Raw genomic sequence first — 22,386 nt, 5'->3', positions numbered from 1 at the left:
GAAAGTCCATTAGATTCCTAATGCTTCATTAAACTTTATATCTCCACAGTCAGTAGAGTCTCCAGTATGTAGTTATGGTTAATAAATGAGGAAGGGAGGGGAGGAGAGAGGGAATGAAAATTCAGGGCATTCTAGTCATGCCATCATTCTCTGTTAAGAGTAGAAGGGTGAAGTCCTTCTGTGTGTTACATCTTCCCTACAGCATTCTGGTCCTCCAAGTTTGCTGGAACACTCAACATACCAGTATTTATACCTTCAGTTGCACGAATGTATGTGTATGTGCCTGCCCATTCTACAATCAATGGTAAGACCCATGAAGGCAAGGACTATGCTTGTCTTGGTCCCCGTGACACCACTAGCACCCAGTACCCCTGTCATCCTAATAAGCTGTCCTTTGCTGTCCACCTCTGGAGAGTACCAAGGGTGGGAATGGGGCACTCAACACTCTACATAACGTCTTCGAATGTATGGGCTTCTGTTGGGGTCAGCTAGTCCTGGAAAACATAAAGCATTCTAATTATTTCCTTTCCCCAAGTATAAACACCACCCCTCAAGAGACTACATTGATTCAGTGCATCAAAAAGAAGCCTTTTGTTTCTATTATTTTCCATATGGTTTAGTGGTCCCTCCTGGAAGACATTTGGGAGAAAATACCCATGTGTCACATACATCTGTGAGACATCTCTTAAAGATAAACAAATGCAGATATGCTGGGAGATGACTACCACCATGATTCTTCAGCTTAAACAAATATTTCCCCTACATGTGCTCATTCATTTCCATAAGTTACTGTACGGTGGAGTTAATTGTTCAAAGTGACTGAAGACAGACATTGGCAAGTATCACACGCCACTACCCCTAACAGCTGTTTTTAGATGAAGTCCCATTTTTACCCAGGAATTTTACACTAAGCTCCCTCAAAAAGAGTTAACACACTTTAAAGAAAAAATGATAAATCTATTCTTTAGTCCATTAACCAATATAACATATAAACTTTCAAACGTTTGGTTCTATGGTAAGGTAATACAAAGGCACCAAAGAATACTTCTTTATTAAGGGATAAGAACGGATGACTTTTTAAAAAGCTAATGAAAGCTTAGGCTACTGTAAAGAGTATCCAGAATAAGGAAGATAATTTACGTGAAAGAGCTGCTTTGTGAAGTGGGGCTCCTTGTCAATGGGATTGTTTAAGGAGTGTGTGTTGGGCCATCCATCTAAAAGGCTGTCGGAGGCCCCTTTTATGGCTGCTTCAGTGAGAAAGGCCCTCTTATTCAATACTGTATTGGTTTGCTAGGGCTGCTGTAAAAAGACCCACAAACTGAGTGGCATAAACAACAGAAGTGTATTATCTCACAGGTCTAGAGGCTAGAAGTTCCAGCGCAAGGTGTCAGCTGATGGGTTCCTTTTGAAGTATGGAAAGGAGAATCTTTTCCATCCCTTTCTCCTAGCTTCTGGTGGTCTGCTAGCAATCTCTGGCGTTCTCTGGCTTGAAGACACATCACCCTGATCTCTGCCTTCATGGTCACATGGCATTCTCCCTGTGTACCTGTCTGGCTCTGTGTCTAAATTACCCCATTTTATAAGGACACTAGTCATACCAGATTAGGGCCCACCCTAATCACCTCATTCTAACTTAACTACCTCTGCAAAGACCCTATCTCCAAATAATTTTTGTTGTCAGATAGTGAAGATTAGAATTTCCACGTATGAATTTGGGAGGTACACGACTCAACCCATAACAAATATCTTCTAGGAAAATAAGAAAATATTCTTCTTTGGAGAATGCTGTAGCAACACCCACAACTACTACAACCCACACATGTTCATTTAAAGCCATGTAATATTCTAAATGCTATAGTCCTGAAAATGAATTGAAAAACAAAACCAGAAGGGAAATTCAAAGAAGCATCACATTGATTTGATGGACATGATACCTCGATCTAAGCAATTTTTCAGTTTGGAACTGAAGTCACAAGAATTTCTACTAACTTTCACTTTTCAATGTTGCAAACAATAAAATTCTCTTCAAAGAAAGCCAAAGGCCTGAAGAGCTAATATGAGCCTGTGCAACATTTGCTCAGAAGAGTCCAGTGGTCTTCAGCAGCTTCTTAGGTCTGAACCTCCCCCCAAAACTAGTTCTGTGAAAAAGGAAAAAGAAAAGGCAGACACTAGAGAAAAGGGATAGATGAGATGTAATTACGCAGAGTTATATAATTATGTGGAAGTCAATCTGGAAGGATGGAGGATACAGAGAAGGGAGTACAGGTCTAGTTTTGTGATGTCAAAGTTGTAAGAGAACTTAGATGTAAGAATTAAAAGTAACGTTCTGAAATGTATTCACGGTATTAAAGAGGATCTTTGACACAAGAAGTTCAAGAGCTATAAATCTAAATCCCTAAGCTCTGGATTAACCCTTAATTTGATTTCTAGCTCATTTATGGGTCAGAGTCACAACAGTTCTTCCTAGAGGACGGAAATGTCAGGGATTAACCCCTTTCCAGCAGGATTTGAGGATTAACAAATTGACGGCAATGCGCTGGGATACAATGAAAACAATCAACTGATAAATGGCACTATTGCTTTGATTTTTTACTTATGCTAGTCTCCTGAGATAAACAGAAATGAGTGTCATCTTAAGAATAAAAGGTAAAAGAAGAGATGTACAAAAAATACATAGCATTTATGGAACTATGTGCCCTGTGCTTGGCCCGTGCTCTCTCTGCAGTGCCTCTTTAAACTGTTAGTCACGTGAGGGCTCTCTGAAGAGTACAGGGCAGGAAATATGTGAACAGAAGCAAGTGTGCTGCTTTAGTTCACCCACCATTAGTTTATGCACCAAATGCCAATGATGAGAGTGAGAAAGCCCTCCTCAGATTTCACAGTCAGCAAGGTGACTGTCAGTGGTGGCCCTGAAACCCAAGTACAGATAGCACTGGCCTTATCACCCGAAACGTTTCTAAAAACCCTGAGTTTTGAGGCAGCAAAGCGCCCTACAGTGAGGTCCTAGGACCCTCAGTTCAAATCCCACCTGAAACTTGGGTAAGACTCACCCTCTAAACTGTAGATTCCTCCTCAGTAACATGAGATACTTGGAGCACAAGCCACCCTGGGCTGTAGTGAGGATTACATGAGAATTACATGAAATACATGAACAGTGCTCAGCTTCCAGAAAGTGCTCCCTTACTGCTGGTCCCCTCACCCCACCTCCATAGTTAACTAAAAAAGTGGGTTTTACTGTGGTTATCGTTGTTGCTTTTTTCCTGGTAATCTGTAACAGAGGCTGGTGATCACCTTTACTACTAGCTATATTCTCCTCCACAAGGCTAAGAATTAAGCTCCTTAGTAAAGAAGCCTGAGGGTTTTTTATTTTTGTTTTGTTTTACTGTTGCTTGTTATGTTTCTAATAAGGAAAATGCTTTCATGTGCTCTGAGAAAACTGTACTGCGATATGCCTGCTGTTGAATGTACCAATTATGACTAAGAATAGAGGATAACAGAAGAGCTTATTCAAAAAGTGGATTTCAGGGTCTCTCTTGCAGAAAGTCAGATTATATAGGTCTGGGGCCTATAGCTGTAGTTCTAACAAGCACCCCTGTGGAGGCTGAGAGTGTGCGGTTCTCACCACACAGTAAGAGACACTGATGTCATCAGCTTGCAACACCGACCTCCTCGAACATCACTTCCTAAAGGCTACAGCTTCTGCTACAGGGCAACGTGAAACACCATCACTGAGCCTGAAGGATAAAAGTATTCAACCTTAAAACCACACAACATCACATATTCTAACTCAAATAATCCACACTTTAGCATGTATTAATATTTTGATAGAATAAAACATTAATAGATACTACATAATGCTTATACATGCTACAGTTAACATACGCTGGGAACATTCTAAAACCTCATGCTGTTAAATATAACCATTCCCTCTTTTACTTTCACATTTCCTAGGTGCTAAACTTTGCATTTTGCCCCTCTGCCTCTCCAGCTCAGCAGGTAGAAGCTGAGAAGTCTGTGGAAGGTTGAAAAGACAGCACGACAGCTAGCAGCACGCCCTCCTTGCTAAAGTACGCTAGTGAAAACGCCAAGGCGTAGGAGTCTTCCAAAGAACAGGACTCCAGGCAGAGTTCCCAGGGATGCCGCCCCTGAGTGCATGGAAATGCCTTTTCCCTCTCACCTCAGTCCCTTCCTGGATGTGGGCGGAAAATGCAGAAAGACACTAAAGAAAATACTGCCAACAGTAACCTAATCTTTGAGACCAAAGACGACAACCTGTATAGAAAATGCAGAGAAGGGGTTTCATTGATGTTCTGTGTTATTTCGGGTGATGGCCAGTCAGGTGTGACCACAAGAGGAGACACAGAAGGGGCTCAGGCAAACCAAGTTTCTTATATTCACAGGTGTTAGAAACAGGACACTTGGCACACCACACAGGGCCACGTGGGAAAGCACCAGCATCATCCAGGAGGCAGAAGTGGTCGGAGGGGAGAGCCTAGACCACGACCTTTGTTAAGAGTTTCTGCAGCAAAGGCAAGGCGGGGATAGGTAAACCGTTTAGGAGTGGCTGGTTTGAATAATTTCACAGGTGCTAATAGGCTGTGGGAGTGGTCCCTAGGTGTCTGGTAGAGGAATATTGCCTCTTGGGCTGTTGGAGCCAGTAGAGGCGCTGTGGCTCTGGACCGAAGTCCACACATCAATGGCGCTCACCATGCTGAGCCCTCGGCTGACTCTAAGAACTGGTCGGCAGGCTCTCCCCAGGCAGAAAGCATCACAATACACAGAACATCAAAACTACAAATAATACAACAGTACTATCTACTCCCCTCCTGCTTATTAAGAGGAGATTTAGCAGCCTCATTCTGCACCACAACTGCAGCCCCTCCACTTCATGCCAAGGGAACCAGAGATGATGACCTAGAAGAAATCGACTTCCCAAACCCACTCAGTATGCTGAATGTGACACATTTGCTCTCAGCTTATAATTGGGACGTGCAAAGCTTTTCTGGGCATAATACAGGGGGAAGGCGGTAGGAAGTGTTGGCAAGGGTGGAAATGAGATGGAGGAACCATGGTGAGTTTTAATTGCCTAAAAAGCAACTCTCAGCAACTTCTGGGAAACTTCTGAAGAAGAAAACAATTCAGCTTCAGAAAGAATCATTGACCTCATTTCCAAATCTAACAAGAGCTGCAATGCAGGGCACTGCCCTCACCCAGGTAGTTCTGCAAACAGACAATCATCTCTGGAAACTATTCGGCTGACCAGCATCAAACAACTGGCTCCATTTCCACACAAACACATCTGCTAATCCATCTTTCATGGATTCCAACAATACGAACTCCAGTAAATTCCATGCTTAGAATAGAGGAGATGCCTACAAGGGCTTTAAACAAATCCTGAGTCAGGATGCTTTAAGTCAAGAATCATCTTAGTTTGAGGCACACTTTGTGCAATCCCCCTTTGCTACCCCAATTCAACCTACCCCACCATACAGCCCTTCTCCACTCCCTTCCCCTCTCACAACCCACACATGGTGAACGATTGGGGTACTCTCTTTTCTTTACAAATGATATTGACTTCTCTGCATTTAGAGTCTAGCTTTTGAAATATCAAGTCAGGTAAACATGCAGGACATGCTAATTAACAAATAATAAAGGCTAACTGTTGAGCTTTTATTATTTGCCAGTCTGCAAAGTGTTTCATATGCCTTCTCTTCTTGAATCCTGACAATGCTAGGAAGCAGGTACTATAACCATCTCCATTTTCCAGAGAATGAAATCAAGGCCCTGCAAGATTAAGTGACTTGCCCAAAGTCACATGGCTACTAAGCAGCAAAGTCAAAATTTAGATCCGGGTTGCCTGACTTGAAAGCCAAAGCTGTAATAACTAGACTGCTAATGAGACACGGTTAGTTTCCATGAACGTCTGATTTACGCTAAACAGGCATGCTCTCTCCACGGGCGCTCTAGCAGCCTCAGGGGCCACAACACAGGGACACATCATGCCACAAGAAGGCATTTCAAACCTGGCAGCACACGGAGCAGCACACGCCAGGTGGTACTCGCGCTCCAGATCCTCTAGAGCTGCCGTAAAGTGGCCACAGGTAAACGTCCCAGTGAGGGTAGATACTGGCTTGACAAAGTGGTGTAGCTTTTTTTGTTTTTTTAAACAAAGGGGATAAATTAACAGCATTATAGGACAATCATGCTGAGATTTAAGGATCTTTGTGCTAGCACTGCTGATCTTGAATAGACAGCTCAAATAAGCTTAACTCATGGCTTTCATTCAAAGAATTAACCTGTTGCCAAGTAAAGTGTCTCAAAGAACTGGAATGCTGTCAAACTAGCTTAACACCATGAAGTGGTACAACTTAATGAGACTGTAAATCTTGAGGAACACAACACAGAGCTCCCTCTCCTAAGACTGATGTCGAAAGTGGTTTGCTTTCTTTCCTGGATGCACACACACAGTGGGAGGCGAAATACTGTAACTAAAAAAAAAATTTTTTTTGAACATCTTTATTGGAGTATAATTGCTTTACAATGTTGTGTTAGTTTCTGCTGTATAGCAAAGTGAATCAGCTATACGTATACACATATCCCCATATCTCTTCCCTCTTGCGTCTCCCTCCCACCCTCCCCATCCCACCCCTCTAGGTGGTCACAAAGCACTGAGCTGATCTCCCTGTGCTATGTGGCTGCTTCCCACTAGCTATCTATTTTACATTTGGTAGTGTATACATGTCAATGCTACTCTCTCATAAAAGCTTTTTCTTTAATTGATAGAACTTCTTCCACTTTTCCCTTTACCTAACTCCTTTTGAATCATTACATAAAAATTTTTAAGTAAAAAATCTTAAATAGCTGAAACAGTCATGCTAAACAGTCAGTTTTCTTTAAACATATATTCATCCTCCTGAGACATAACACATATTCCCAAGAAGGGAAGCCCTGACATTAAAATTAAACCAACCAATCAGGGGCTCAGGGCTGAATCTATAGGATGGGGAGGCTATACTGATTCTTGCAAATCAGTAACTGGCCTGAGGTCTATATGGAGAAGGGAAAGAGGGGGAAAAAACCAGAAAGTTTTGAATGAATGGAAAAGAAATCCAAATTCAGCAATATTTGTTCCTGAGACAAAGTGTGACAACTACTCACCTGTCTACTGCTTCCACATCAAAGCAAAACCGCTTCTCAATAGAGTCTGTTTTCCGCCGTGTGCAGGATTTGAGGGTGACTGATTCATCTTCTCCCTGTTGGGAACACACAGACTATCAAGATGAGGCCAGAACTCGGGCCATGCTCCTCCCCAGGACAAACGTGCCACATAAACAGAAGCGATCATTTCATCTTCTCAAACCTGAGTGTTCAGGACCACAGGAGGTGGAAGGTTGGTCATAAACCTTCTCAGACCACAGCCTCATGCAAATAAAATCTGTAAGCCATGTTTAATACTTAGAGCCCAATGTCTTGAGTACTAATAGATCATGATGGTACAGCATCAACCCATGCTAGGTTAAATTCTTGTTGATATTGGCTTAAATAAGTTTAATTTATAGGTTTGATAAGAGTTGAAACAAGATCACCTTGAGGTCTCCTTCCAACTCTGGACTTCTATGACCTTGGTTCAAAGGTCACTTCTCAGGAAAACATTTCTGGACTGGGTCAAACACCCCCAGACATGTTCACATAGCACCATGTACCCCTCCTTCCCTCACAGCACTGATCACAGGTGAGATTTGCTGTTGCTGTAAGTGATGATTCAAATAATGTCTCTTTCCTCATTAGGCTCTAAGCTCCTTGAGGGCATACTGTACTGTGTCTGTTTTTGCTTACCCTTGTGTCCCCAGAGACCAAAAAGGCCCTGGAACAGAGTAGGTGTGCAATAACTATGTTTTAACAGCTTTATTGAAGTATAATTTTTAAATGTATAATATATTGTACATGTTCAAGCATACAACTTATGAGTTGACATCTGTATACATCTGTGAAATCATCACCACAATCAAGGTAGTGAACATTTCCATCAGCCCCAAAAGTTTCCTGGTAAGTTCCTGGTAATTCATCATCCCTCCACCCAGTCCATTCCCAGGCAAACACTGAATCTGTTCTCTGTCATCACAAATTAGTTTCCATATTCTGTAACTTTATACAAATGGAATGCTCTTTTACGTCTGACTTCTTTCACTCAGCATAATTCGTTTGCAATTCACTCATGTTGTACAAATCAAGTTTCTTTTTGCAAATGATATGACCAATAAGGGGTTAATATCCAAAATATAAAAACAGCTCATGCAACTGAACAACAAAAAAAGCAAACACCCCAATTAAAAAATGGGCAGAAGACCTGAATAGACATTTTTCCAAAGAGGAAACGCAGATGGCCAACAGGCACATGAAAAGACGCTCAACATCACTCAACATCAGAGAAACACAAATCAAAACCACAATGAGATATCACCCCACTCCTGTCAGAATGGCTATCATCAAAAAGACCACAAATAACAAACGTTAGTGAGGATGTACAGAAAAGGGAACCCTTGTACACTGTTGGTGGGAATGTAAATTGGTGCAGCCACTGCATAAAACTGTATGGAGGTTCCTCAAAAAACTAAAAATAGAACTATCATATGATCCAGCAATTACACCCCTAAGTATATATCCAAAGAAAACGAAACATTAATTCAAAAAGATACATGAACCCCAATGTTCATAGCATTATTTACAATTGCCAAGATATGAAAGCAAGCTAAGTGCCCATCAACAGATGAATGGATAAAGAAGTAGTGGTGTACAATGTTCACTGCAGCTCTGTTTACAAGAGCCAGGACATGGAAGCAACCTGAGTGTTCATCAACAGATGAATGGATAAAGAAGATGTGGCACATATATACAATGGAATGTTACTCAGCCATAAAAAGAAATGAAATTGAGTTATTTGTAGTGAGGTGGATGGACCTAGAGTCTGTCATACAGAGTGAAGTAAGTCACAAAGAGAAAAACAAATACCGTATGCTAACACATATATATGGAATCTAAAAAAAAAAAAAAAAAAAAAAAAGGTTCTGAAGAACCTACGGGCAGGACAGGAATAAAGACACACGTAGAGAATGGACTTGAGGACACAGGGAGGGGGAAGGGTAAGTTGGGACAAAGTGAGAGAGGGGCATGGACATATATACACTACCAAATGTAAAATAGATAGCTAGAGGGAAGCAGCCGCATAGCACAGGGAGATCAGCTCAGTGCTTTGTGACCACCTAGAGGGGTGGGATAGGGAGGGTGGGAGGAAGACACAAGAGGGAGGGGATATGGGTATATATGTATATGTATAGCTGATTCACTTTGTTATACAGCAGAAACTAACACACCATTGTAAAGCAATTATACTCCAATAAAGACGTTAAAAAAAAGAAAAAGTAGTGGTGTATACATACACACACACACACACACACACACACACACACACACACACACACAATGGAATGCTACTCAGCCATTAAAAAAGAAACTTTGCCATTTGCAACAACATGGATGGACTTGGAGGGTATTGTGCTTAGTGAAATAAGTCAGACAGAGAAAAACAAATACTGTACAATATCACTTATCTGTAGAATCTAAAAAATAAAACAAATGTGAATAGAACAAAAAAGAAATAGACTCATGGACATAGAAAACAAACTAGTGGTTATCAGTGGGGCTAGGGAAGGAGGGAGGGGCAAGATAGGAATAGGGATTAAGAGGTACAAACTACTATGTATAAAATAAATAAACTACAAGGATATATTGTACAGCACAGGGAACATAGCCAATATTTTATAATAACTATAAATCAAGTATAACTTTTAAAAATTGTGAATCACTATGTTTTACACCTGAAACTTAGGTAATATTGTAAATCTACTATACTTCAATTAAAAAAAAAATTAAACATTAAAACAATAAAGGCAATTTTTAAAATCCATGGTACAAAAAAAAGGGCTTATTTCTTTTTATTGCTGGGTGGTATTCCATTGTACAAATGGAATGCAACAGTTTTATCACACAACACTAATTTATTGTCTAAAAACATAGAGGTTTCTGCCCCTGATTTCTTCTCTTCCTGTCACGTAGGAATTTTTTAGGGTTCCTTTTTCTCCTATATCTGCCAATCTTTCTTCCTAAACTAGGGGGGAAATTAGCAAACTTGCCTAGTTTGTTGAATAATAGGAAATGTGACTGCGTATGGTAAAACTTAACCACCCACTAATATCAGAATAGCACACAAAACACAGAAGACCTAGGAAGAGACAGTTTATATTCACAAGTCTTACATCTATTGTCTTTTACTGAATGGCTAAGATTAATTTCTCAGATTGAGAATTGTTCCTTCTGCAACACGTAAATGTATGACTGGAAATGCCCAAACATATGGACTTCTGACCATGTTAATGTCTAACTCTATTTCTGATTTAATGGCATTGGACTACCTGTCACTTTGAAAGCTTAGGGGGAGGTGTCCCTGAGAAATAGGAGAAAACAGGGGAACTATAAAAGATTGTCAAATATAAGCAGAAATAAGAAGAAGATAAGACGCTGTTCCCAAGACGACCATTCCATATCAGGAAAAATCTATAAAGAAGATCTGTTCAAGTACTCGTGGTTAAAAAAACAGGGGATGGAGATAACAATCACTTAAACAAATAAATGAAGAGTTACAACCGTAACAAACACTACAATAAAAGAGGCATGCTGTGCTAAAACGCCTACATTAAGGGGATGTGACCTCGGCAGGAAGGTCGGCAAAGGCTTTCTTGGGCTGAGACCCGAAGGATCCACAGGAGATAAAAACAAGGAGCACAGATCAGGGGTGGAGAACAGCAGGTGGAAAGGCCCTGTGGCGGGGGTCCATGGAGCCCTGGAGGAACTGAAGGGAAGCCAGTGTGTCTGGAATCCCCATGCAAGAGGGAAACTGGACTGAGAAAGGGCTTGAGGGAAGCAGGGACCAGATCATGCAGACTGTGGTCTGTATCCTGTGAGCAGTGGGAACATATGAAGGGTTTCAAGCCAGGAAAGGGACGGGGTCAGCTCTGGGCTGCTCCAGGGCTCCCGCAGAGAGCGTCCTCATCTCACAAGATAGAACATGGGGAACTGTCTTTCACCACACACAGGCCTCATCTCCAAGAGGATGCAGAAAATCCGCTCACATCTCCTGGACTGAAGCTAAGAGAAAAGCAGGTACTTTCAAAGGAAAATAATCCAAATGAAAGGGACAGGGAAGGAGAAACAGGGTGGACAAAGAACGTGTTAGGAAAAGAAAACACCCTATATTCTACGTTAAGTCTGCCGCCAGCTCCTAGGAGAGCTTTGTACAAGCACACATACAATGACGTCACATGATTCTCCTGTATAAATTGAGAAGACATCACCTCTGGACAGCCAGTCTTCACATTTCCTCACCCTGAGGATGAGGAAACAGAGTGGCGTCATGCAAAACTATTATTTTACACATATACAGTATTATTCTCTTTTATTATGATGATGAACCTCAGAATCAGGAGATGTAGGCTCCAGAATCAGGGTTTGAGCACTGGTTCAAAGTAACTCTTTCAACATACATCCTTAGAAATCATTCTCTCTCTCTGACCCACAATCTCCTCTTTTGTAAAGTAGGAAAAATGGATAAAACAGGATGATAAAGGACAATATTTTAGAAAAATATAAAAAAATCTAAATATAAGTAATTATTACTAGAAAAATTATTTCACATAATATCAAGCTCCTAATATGGCAGCCTCTATTATGTGTCAGGCTCAGTCCCAAGAAGTTTATATACACTAATGCATATAAGCCTCTTAACAACTCAGTGAGGTGTTTCCTATTATCCCACTAAAGTCTAAGGAGTCCCAAACACCCACCATAATTCGTCTCTGCCCTTCACTTTCAAGCGTGGTAAGAAAGGAGTAGAGAAAATACAAGAGAGTTCTTCACTCCAGGTTTAGGAAAGCACAAGATAAACAGTCCCAAAATAAAGACTGTGTGAGAGAATAACTCAGTGAATCTGATTTCTAGAAGGACCAGGAGTTAGAAAAGGACTATGACTTGACCCAAGAAAGGCAGACCTAACTCTATTTCCATTTCATGAATAATAGGGAACTCCTATTAACAGAGATCTTTAATACTCCTTCTAACTCTGTAATTTCTCTATGTTTTGATATTTTCACATATCTGCTTTCCTGAGATTATTTATAAGTCAACTCTACCCCTAACAAGACACATTAAGAGAGCCTTGGCTTTTTTTGCCTTGATACAGGGAAGGACAGAGATGCTGATCAACTCCTGCATTGTGGTCTAAGAGAAAGAAAGCCAGGAAGAAAAACTGGAAGTGGCAGAGAGCAAGGGGACAGGACGGGGGAGTAGCTAACAGTAATGACAACAGCGTCACATCACTGACCCGGGCAGTCGAACCTCAGGGCCAGTGCTCTTAGCCTCTACACTGTAATGCCCGCACATATGCAAACCCAAGAGAATGCACAAAAATTTGCCACAGAGAAGAGGGCCAGCACTGGAATACTTACAGAGGACTACTTTATCAACAGATTAGACACAGCCGAAAAATTATTTAAACTAAAGATAGAACAAAAGAAATTATCCAGAACGGAGTCCAGAGATTCAAAGAAATGAAACATATAAATATTTTTGTTAAAAAATATTTAAATATCTCCAGAAGGAGATATTGAATAATAGAAAGAATGGGGAGGGGGGCAAAATTCAAAATGATAATTGGTGAGAATTTTCCAAAGTTACTGAAAGACACCAATCCTCAAATCCAGAAACGCCAAAATGCCTAAGCACAACAGATTGGGAAAAAAAAGAAAAAAATTCACAGAAAGGACTATCATAATGAAATGTAGAATACCAAAAGAAAAAAAAAAGAAGATATTATGAGGAGCCAGAGAGAAAAGACAGATCACCTAAAAAGAAAATGTAGACACACAGAGTGCTCCCAGAGGAAAGGAGAACCACTGGGGCACAGCAAGGAGCTCCCAGCAGTGGGGACCCTGCAGATGCAGCCTGACTATCTCCTCCAAGGATGGCCACAAGAATATCTTCCATCCCACATGCTCTTCAATGTAATGTGACTTTGATACTCCTCTCATCAAGAGGCAGGGCCTATGTCCTCTCACAGTGAAATTGGGTGGGCTTTTATGACTGTTTCAACCAACACATGGGGCCAACCTAAGGCAATATGACTTCTAAGCCTCGGTCATTAAAAGGTTTTGCAGGGTCTGCTTTTGTTGCTGGAATATTCACTCTTGAATCCTTTAGCTGCCCTGAGGCTGCCGTGCTGTGAGGAAACCCAAAATAGCCCACGTAGAGAGGCCAGAGGACAGGCCCTGAGACTATACAGAGCAAGAGGGAAAGAAGGAAGAGAATGGGAGAGGAGGTCAGGAGAAAGGAAGAGAGCTATATCTGACCAGCCCAGAGCTGCTTCAGACCCTTATGGTCCAGCTCCAGTCACTGTCTGATTGAAACAGCATAAGAAACCCCGAGCCCAAACCATCTATCCAAATGCTCCGCAAAGACCTTACCCATAGAAACTGTAGGAAATTCTAAAATGACTGGTGTTGTTTTCAAAGTCGGTACATATTTGCGTGACCTGTTACACAGCAACAGATAATTGGGACATCTAAACTGCCAACTGGCAGCCCTCTGGGTATTGGGTGAGAGTGACAAGAATCAGTTTCACAGGATGAGGTCATCCAAGAATTTCTAGCATCTAAACACATTATACACACTTAACACTGTATATATGTGAAATACAAAAAGCTTTCTTAATTGCAGCTGCCAATGTAACTTAGTGCTCAAAATAATCATCTTGTTTTATTTACTTTTTCAGGTGCCATGCCTCCTGGAACTACTGTATAAAAATTAAGAAAATTACAGTGAAAATTGGAGGTGTTACTTCAAACATGCATTATACTCATCATATGTTAACCAAGCAAATCAAGCATGAAATTTAAAAATGAACTCACCCCCTTTCCTCCTGACTTTTGGTCAAATGGTACCATGGTGATTTGTTTGGAATCCCGTTGATATGTGCAGTAGTGCTTCACCCAGGAAGTTCCAAAATGACCTGCAAGGTAATATTCCCCATAAAACATCTCTACACGTCCACTGCATGCTGGAAAAACACACAACCAGTAACTCACAATGCTCACCTATCCTTAAACTGTTTCTAGGGGCGATATACTCTCCACACCAGCTAGACATGAACAGGCAGAAATCTGATTCCACAAGCTGGAAATGGAACCGACCCAGGGCTTTCCCCAAGGACCAAGGAAGACTGTTTGTCACTAAATGCTGCATCCGATGGGTCTTAAAATATAAGGGAAGTAGAGGTTCCCTGGGGAAATTAATTCACTTTCCCATATTATCAATCTCCATCTGAAGTTTCCTTTCTCTCCCCTGACAGGAGGAAGATGATTGAGAAGGAACACAGAAAAGCTCCTCAAAGTGCTTGTCACCGTTCCCATCTGGTGTGATGACTTCACGCTTCCCACACACCTGCTCTGCGACCATGTGCACGCACGTACAGGGGTTCTGACCTACTTCCAAACCCCTAATTTTTACTTTAGCAGAACTCAAGAAGATCTGAAAAGCAGACAAGGAAAACCCAGAGACACCAGACATGTGGAACAGAAGTAACTGTAAATGCTCAAATGTAATCTAAGGAGTTTGTCCCTCAAAATTATCCCTTAGGAAAGAGGCAGATGCCCTACAGACAAATTCTGACAGTATCTGATTTTATCAGATGCCTGGCCAATTACTTTATTTCAAACAACAAAGTACTGTTAGAGGAAGAAGGCATGACTGGCATTATTAGCCTGCAAGGACCTCAATCAATACGAGTTCTGGATGCTTATAGAGATCACATAGCAGATATGATTTAAAAACAATAATGACAACATGAAAACAGATTTAGCAGACACTTAATAATTATTTTTCAGAGTATGAATGCCCATTGCAAGTGTTGGATGTCACTTAGTATAGTTAAAAAGCAAGAGTGTCTACATTGGAGCATCAAGGACAAATGAAAACACCAACCATTCAACTGTGTTTCTGTGGCTTAGAGAATAAATTCCAGTGACAGCACAACACAAAGATTTCAAAAGTGCTGTATCTTGGACACTTTGAGCATCATAATAAACAAGGACAGTAATGGATTTAGCCTAATGAACAAAATGGGAACTCAAAAGTCCATACTGACAGTAGAAAGATGGATGGATAGACAGATGAAAGAAAGAAAGAGAGAGAGAGAGAGAAAGAAAGAGAGAAGGAGAGAAAGAAAGAAAGGAAGGGAGGGAGGGAGGGAGGGAGGGAGGAAGGAAGGAAGGAAAGGAGAGAAGGAGGGAGGTAGAAAGGGGGAGGACGCTTCCTTATAGTACACCAAAAGGCAACTAATAAATGTGGAGGGAGTGGCAGAACTGCAAAATCACCATTTTGCAACCATCACAGTAAAGGTCAGTCCAGGCCAGGATTCTCAATGGAAGCTAACTCCATGGGAGGCGAAGTCTGATGAGGGAAGGGCATGGTCTTAAGGTGTCCGCCCCACAGACCGCTTATCAGTTACAAGGGAAACACAGTGACAGCACAGTGGGGAAAGCAGACAGTACCTTGACTAGGTGATCAAAATCAACAAGACCATGGAGGGCAGAGGAACATCCTTTGCTCCGGATGTGGTACCCAGGAAAAACACAGCATTACTTATGTAGGATTTGACCAGGGATGCGTGACCTGAATCTAATCATGAGGAAACATCAGACACACCCACAATGAAGAAAATTCTATACAAGAACTGGCCGATATTCTTCAAAAACGTCAATGTCACCAGAGGAACTGTTCTAGAGTAAAGGAGACTAAAGTCGTCATATGACAACTAAATGCTGTACAAGCTCCTGTACTGAAGGAAAACAAAATGCTCTATAAGGGCATCACTGGGACAACTGACAAAATGGGAATATGAAATATTGTTTAGATGAAATTTCTTATCAATGTTAAATTTCCTGGATCTGTAACTGTGGTTACATAAACGAATGTTTTGAGAAAATACACACTGAAGTCAAGAAGCCTGGTACATGCAACCTGTTCTCAAATAGTTCAGAAAAAATTATAGTGTGTGTGTGTGTGTGTGTGTGTGTGTGTGTGTGTGACTGTGATGTGCCCACACACCCATACAGAGAGAGAGTTTTTCTAACTGGAAAAATGGTAAAAATTCGTGAATCTGGGTAAAGGTCATATGGTCGTTCTTTATACTATTCTTTCAACTTTCTGTAAGTTTGAAACTATTTCAAAATAATAAGTTACAAAAACTTCCAAATTAAAAAAAAAAAAAAAAGCTGTATTCTAATGATATGCTCTGGACCACTGTGTTGGAGAATCAAAATATGGTTCTAATGATAATCAAGACATTAGTGTTGAAAAAACACATGAAGTGTTTGAATAAAATTGTACAATGTCATGTGACTCCTTATACTGACTTTACACGTATAAATATTAATATTGGAGTGACCAATATTAATAAATTAAGTATTATGAGTGGACACTGAACTGTATTTTTATAGTCCTAAAAATTTTTATTTTCAAGTTGACTTAAAACTTTTGGGGGTGGTCTTCTCATTGGGCAAAGAAGATATGACCATATATTCAGGTATAACACACAATTAAAGTAGCTTCTGTTTTTTACAAGCCTTAACAAGCTCATACCTGCAAGAATAAGGGACATAAAACTCTCATCACAACCGATGCTCCAACCTCCAACCCCATTACTACACCTTTGTCACCAGGGAACAATTTTAAGTCCAAGAAAATTTTCAAGTAATCACTAAATAGAATAATCACTGAAACTGAGTGTTTTGTTCCATTAGGAAGCAGATAGGAGTGAAGATATTTAACTAATCCTAAATCAACAGTGCCCAGTCAGAAAGCACAGGTGGGAGACTACAAGAAGAGCTATCCATTAAAGAAAAACAATGCACTTTCTTTAACCTCTAGCACCGCACGCATGAATTAAGTCTGGGAGTGCTATAGCCCAGTGCACGAATCTGAGTCATCGTTGAAAACTCTGGGTTAGCAGCACCTGGCATTTCTTTCCTTGATGTCAGATGGGCAAGTCAATGGCTCTTCTTCCTGGCTCTTGAAGTGAGCTTTTGTTTCTACTTTTCATAAAATTTAAGTGTTGGAATGACAGGGGTTGAGGAGAAGTGAGAAAGGGCCTAAGTCATGATTGCTTGGGCCTTGCTGAAACAAGTCTCAAATGAAAACAAAATCACCAACTATTAAGTCTACCGAAGGATATGACAATAAGGTCCAGCCAGCCAGACCTTTCCAAGGCCTCTACACCAAGGGTGTGGTATATAAAGCTACACTGAAGGTACAGGAACCTCAAGAGTAGAGTGACACCAGGGAGAGAAGTGGCACCGCAGAGCCTCAAAAAACTCCAGGTTGCAAGGAAATTCCCAGTTACAAAGGAAACAACACATCACTGGGAGGTAGACAAGACCTTGTGGACAGCCTCTCTCCCCTAGGAAACCTAACTATAAAATCACTCTCCTTCATCCAAATACATACTCCAGGCCAGGCACTACTGGATACACACCCCAGCTCCTGGGAAAAAGGCATGAGTACACCCACACTGCTGGCCGACCCAGCACTCACGTTTCTCCTGGACGTAGAGGTACCCCTCCATGGTGTAGGGACTGATGGTCTTGTGCTCGAGGGGATTCTCTTTCATCTTCTTCATCAGGGATTCCACTTCTGACCTGGTGCCTTCAAAGCGATTTCTTGTCTAGGATGAAAGGAATTTTATTCAAATCAAAGAAATGAAACCCTGTTCCCATCTCTAGCACTTCAGAACATCAACCTACAGAATTCTTAGATCTAAAACCAGGTAAGGAACATTCAGCCATCTGGGAATCAGGCAAAAATGTTCCCTTTTAAGAAATATACTTTGGCCTTAAAGCCCTACATCAGAATGACTCTCAAACTCTAGAGACCATCAAAATCACCTGGGGAACCGGCAGGAAATGCAAATGACCAGTTCTCACCCCGAAAGATAAGTTTAGCGCCTCTCAACCCAGACATATGCATTTTTAACAAGCATCCCAGGCCACTCTGACTCAGATGGTCCACAGCAGGGTACGCCCTCCACCTCCCTCCAGGACAGAGATGCTCTTTCTCCAGCTGTTTGCTGATGGCTCCCTCCTCAAATGGAGCTGCTTCACTTAAGGTTACCCCTCCCCCAGGGCACCCTGCACCCAGCAACTAGGCGAAGCCAGGGGCCAAAGGGGGAGGGTCAAGGGACCATCCCAGCTCCAGGGGGCCCGGGGCGTCGGCTGAGTCCTCACCACTCAGCCTCTCCTCCGGCAGGGTCTGCTGCCCTCATTCTGTCACAGGTGCTTCTGCCAGCACTGCCTCCTGGGGACCTGCTCTGTATAAATCTCCACTTCAGAGCCTGCCTTCTGAGGGACCCGGCCCAAGGGAAGCCATGCTTTGTGACATCTCATCCAAGACCCTGCAACTTCCTGTTCTCTGAGGCACTGCAGAGAACCATGAGGGGGCAAGCTCAGGCTTCTAAAAGCATGCAGTCCAACCCGCAGTCCAACCCACACGGACACACTTGGGTTTATTTGGACACAGGATCATCCAGAGACAAAGACAACATGCAGACTAATGTGACCCCATCACACAGGGAAGAAGGGGGTTCGAGCCCCAGTGACCGCTAACCAGAGTCCTAAGCAGGATTCTGTGCACCCAAAGGTCCTGCTGCTTACAATTTGGGAAAGGAGATTGGGAGTAAGGCGCACCTACTTGGATTTCCTGGCAGCCTCACTGAGAGTTGAACAGCAGCACATCCTTTGAGCCCAAGGCCAGCATGTGTACCCCATCCTCATCCCCTGAACACACACACTCTATGGTTTTATGGGGCCAGGCAGCTAGATGCACAGAGGGAGGCTGGGCTGGGTGGGGCTGGGACTTCCACTGCCAAAGGAAATCCTGATTCTGGCGCTACAGATTTAAAACATAATCAGCAGCAGCACTTCCGAGAACATAAATAGTGCTTTGAAATGATGGCAGAGAGGATGAGGCTCTAACCTGGGACCATCAAGCACCCTAGAGATGCCTGATTCCCGCTGCCCTTTGAACCCGAGCAAGACCCATCCTCCCCACCTGCATCTCAGTCCATTTAAGTGATCTGTATGCAACCAGACCCATATTTTGTTTTTCCTTCCCTTAGCAAGGGAAAGGAAGCCTGTCCCCTCGCCTACTCACGTTCTGTATGCTGATAGTCAACTGCGTCTTGAAGTCGTTGAAGTCCTTGGCCAGTTCATAACCATGGTGATAGAAAGTGAAGAGTCCTTGTAGGAATGCCAGTAGCTGTAATGAAGGCAGAAGGGCAAACTTCACATAAGCAGGTTCAAAAGGTATTATGGAGCTGTATCTGAGTTCCCAGCCCCGGTTTGCAAGTCTAGAATAAGGTAATGATAATGGCTATCGTTTACTGAGCACTTCTTATATGCCAGGCACTGTAACTTCATATGCCCTGTCTCACTAAATATTCATAACAACCTATGAAATGAACACTACTAACATCTCCAACTTATTAGTAAGGGAGCAGATCCAAAGAGGTTAACTAACTTGCCCCAAAACACACAGTAAGTGGCAGCCAGGATTTGAAACCAGGTCTCCTGGCACCAACATCCAAGCTCTTACCCTGTGAGCCTCATCACCTCCTAAGAAAATCACTTCTTCAGAACCTGAAGACCAGGGCTCCCACTCAGTCTCCTTCTAGTATATTCATAATATCAGGTTATCATGCAGAAGGGTGTGGTTATATTGATAACCAACACGGAAGGGAGAAAAGGCAGCTGGTGTGTCCTGAGTCTGCAGTCTAACAGGCAAAGTCAAATCAAAGAAAATCATCCAGATCAGACTTCAGCTCAAATGTGTTTCTGTACTTTCCAGAAGCTCTGCAGAAGTAAACACTCTGGATTCCTTTATTAAAATAACCTCATGTTCCCACATTTTCATTTAGGTGGTTTCCCTAAATTCTCATTTAAAGTGTCACAGCCTAAAAGGTAAGCCCATTCCTTGTTTAGTCTTGTCTTTAGCGAGGAGTGAAAACATCTGTTCACTACAATTCTCACAACATGCCTTCATATACTTAAAAACCATTGATGTCCCCACCCTGAGCCCTTGCCAGCCTTCACTTCTCCAAGCTAAGTAAACGTTCCTGCCGTCTCTCCTCTCAGTGCCCATATGTAAACCTCACTGCTGTTATGCTTCCCTGGCCCCGTCCCAAGCTCTACATACCCTGCCTCAGTCCCAAATCTCAACCTGAAGACAGGATTATAGTTAAAGCCTGAACAAGGTTCAGAAGAACCAGAACCTCACCTCCATCACAAGCTCAGTTCTACTACATTTGGGGACCAGCCCCATTCTAACTTCAACTTCTCAGTGCCGACCCACACTGTCTGAGTTGTCCCCTCTGACCTGCCTCAAATACGTGTTACACCAAGACACAGCTGCATCACTTTATATTGTTGTGTTTAATCTTCTAGTCCTTAAATGAACATACCTTTACTTATTAAACACAATCTCACTTTGTTTCACCTACTTTCCTTTTTTGAGAAGCAGCCCTAATAATGAGAGTAAAGGAAACTCTCACACTTTGCTTGTGGCAGGAACGGTAAGCACCAAGGTATATAATGACCTGTCTTCAGACAAAGCCACATGCCCAGCCCACTTTATCAAAGAGCTCTGCACTGGAAGTCAGTCAAAACCCCACCTTTAACAATATGATCCCTTGACTTCCTGCTGCCATTGTCCCTGGAGCGTCTGTTCCCTTAGATCCTCACAGGAGGAGAGGGAACAGGCACTGCTGGGTCCTCTGGCTATAAAAACATCTAGAGGCACCATATATACATCCTTCACCTAAATTAAGGAATGGGTGGTAAGCCACAGAGAGTCACCAAAGACTAACACTGAACTCTTTTCTTCAAAGATGACCAAAGTCTTTGCAAAGCCCTCTATGTAAAATACATTTTTGAGAATGTGGCCCACACTTTTCCTTCCAAATGGCTCCAGTAATGGAGAAGAAGGAGCTCTTATGCCAAACCTAGTGCCAGTATTCACAAGGACAACAGTCCTTTCTTATCTCTTCCCTCCCTGTTGTCCTTGAAGGCTGTGCCCCATCACTTTTCCAGGGCACTGAGTCACCCTCTATTGGAGAATAATGCAGAAGATAAGCAGCTGATTCTCGAGTCATTCCTTCTATTAACGCTGATTTATGCTTCACTTAAAGTCAACAGGGCCTCTCTTACTCAGGGTAATTAACTATCTCAAACAGCTTGCTAAGATGCCACCTGGGTATACACACAAGCACTCTAAAGGCAGAGAGCTGCCAATGTTTATTTTGGTTTTCACTTCCTCTGGTATCATGGCTGATTGTCCATTTTTTCTACAGGAAATGATGCCTTAGGTATTGTTATCTTTGGGCCACTTCCTTCCTTCTCCCCTCACAGCATCTTTCGTCCCCTCCCCTACCTCCCACACACTGTATGAATCTTTGAACCTATGACCCCAGGGGAAATGAAAGTCCACTGCTCAGGGAGCTGGGCAAGGCCCATAGAAGGACTCCCGAGAGGGAAGGATCTGTCTGCCTCAAAGAAATGGTTCTACTCACACACACAGAGGAAGCGCTTGCTGTAGCCTCACCTGGTTATCAGGTAAGAGAAGCCAGCACGTCCACCCAGGCTCCTCCCTGGACAGCCAGACACGCAATCACAGCATGACAAAGGAAGTGCCAGAGAAAGACCTTCCCAACCCTCCTTTGCCTTCTTCCCCTTCCTTGTTTTCCTCTGAGAATAACTGTAAGAAAAATTTATTCCTATTTCCTAGCTGATAACACAGATTTTTTTAAAAATAATAAACAAAAATGTAACTGTGTTATTAGTGATGGTTACATCATTCTGGACTACATGATAAATTTAAGTTTTTTCCATTTATAGACTAGAGCTACTGTTTTGGGTTCAATTTTTTTCCCCCAAACCCAAAAGATATGAAGTCCTAAACCCCAGTATTTCAGAATGTGATTTTATGCGACAATACGGTCTGTACAGAGGTAATCGAGTTAAAATGAATCCATTAGGCCCTAATCAAAAATGACTGGTGTCCTTAGAAAGGGGGGAAATTTGGACACAGTAACAAACACAGAGAGAAGATAGTCTTGTGAAGATGAGGAATTGAAGTGATGCATCTATAAAACAAGGAATGCCAGATACTGCCAGGAAACCACCAGAAGCTAGGAAGAGGAAAGGAAGGATTTTTCCTTACAGGTTTCAGGGG

The 22,386-nt window shown here is 42.2% G+C and overlaps 1 protein-coding gene across 4 annotated transcripts in view; it reads right to left on the bottom strand.

The window, feature by feature from the left end:
* The window catches only part of ARHGAP26 (Rho GTPase activating protein 26), a 472,115-nt gene that overhangs the window by 309,910 nt on the left and 139,819 nt on the right, over positions 1-22,386 (bottom strand). For all 4 annotated transcript variants that reach the window (XM_057540933.1, XM_057540934.1, XM_057540935.1 and 1 more), the window contains exons 7-10: positions 19,312-19,416; positions 17,698-17,827; positions 14,016-14,116; positions 7,159-7,253 (exon numbers count right to left, since the gene is read on the bottom strand). In XM_057540933.1, coding sequence (XP_057396916.1) covers positions 7,159-7,253; positions 14,016-14,116; positions 17,698-17,827; positions 19,312-19,416 — 431 coding nt within the window. The remainder of the gene's footprint in view (positions 1-7,158; positions 7,254-14,015; positions 14,117-17,697; positions 17,828-19,311; positions 19,417-22,386) is intronic.

The sequence above is a fragment of the Balaenoptera acutorostrata genome, chromosome 2 (assembly GCF_949987535.1).
Source record: "Balaenoptera acutorostrata chromosome 2, mBalAcu1.1, whole genome shotgun sequence".
NCBI lineage: Eukaryota > Metazoa > Chordata > Mammalia > Artiodactyla > Balaenopteridae > Balaenoptera > Balaenoptera acutorostrata.
This window is presented reverse-complemented; position numbering and strand designations above follow the sequence as displayed.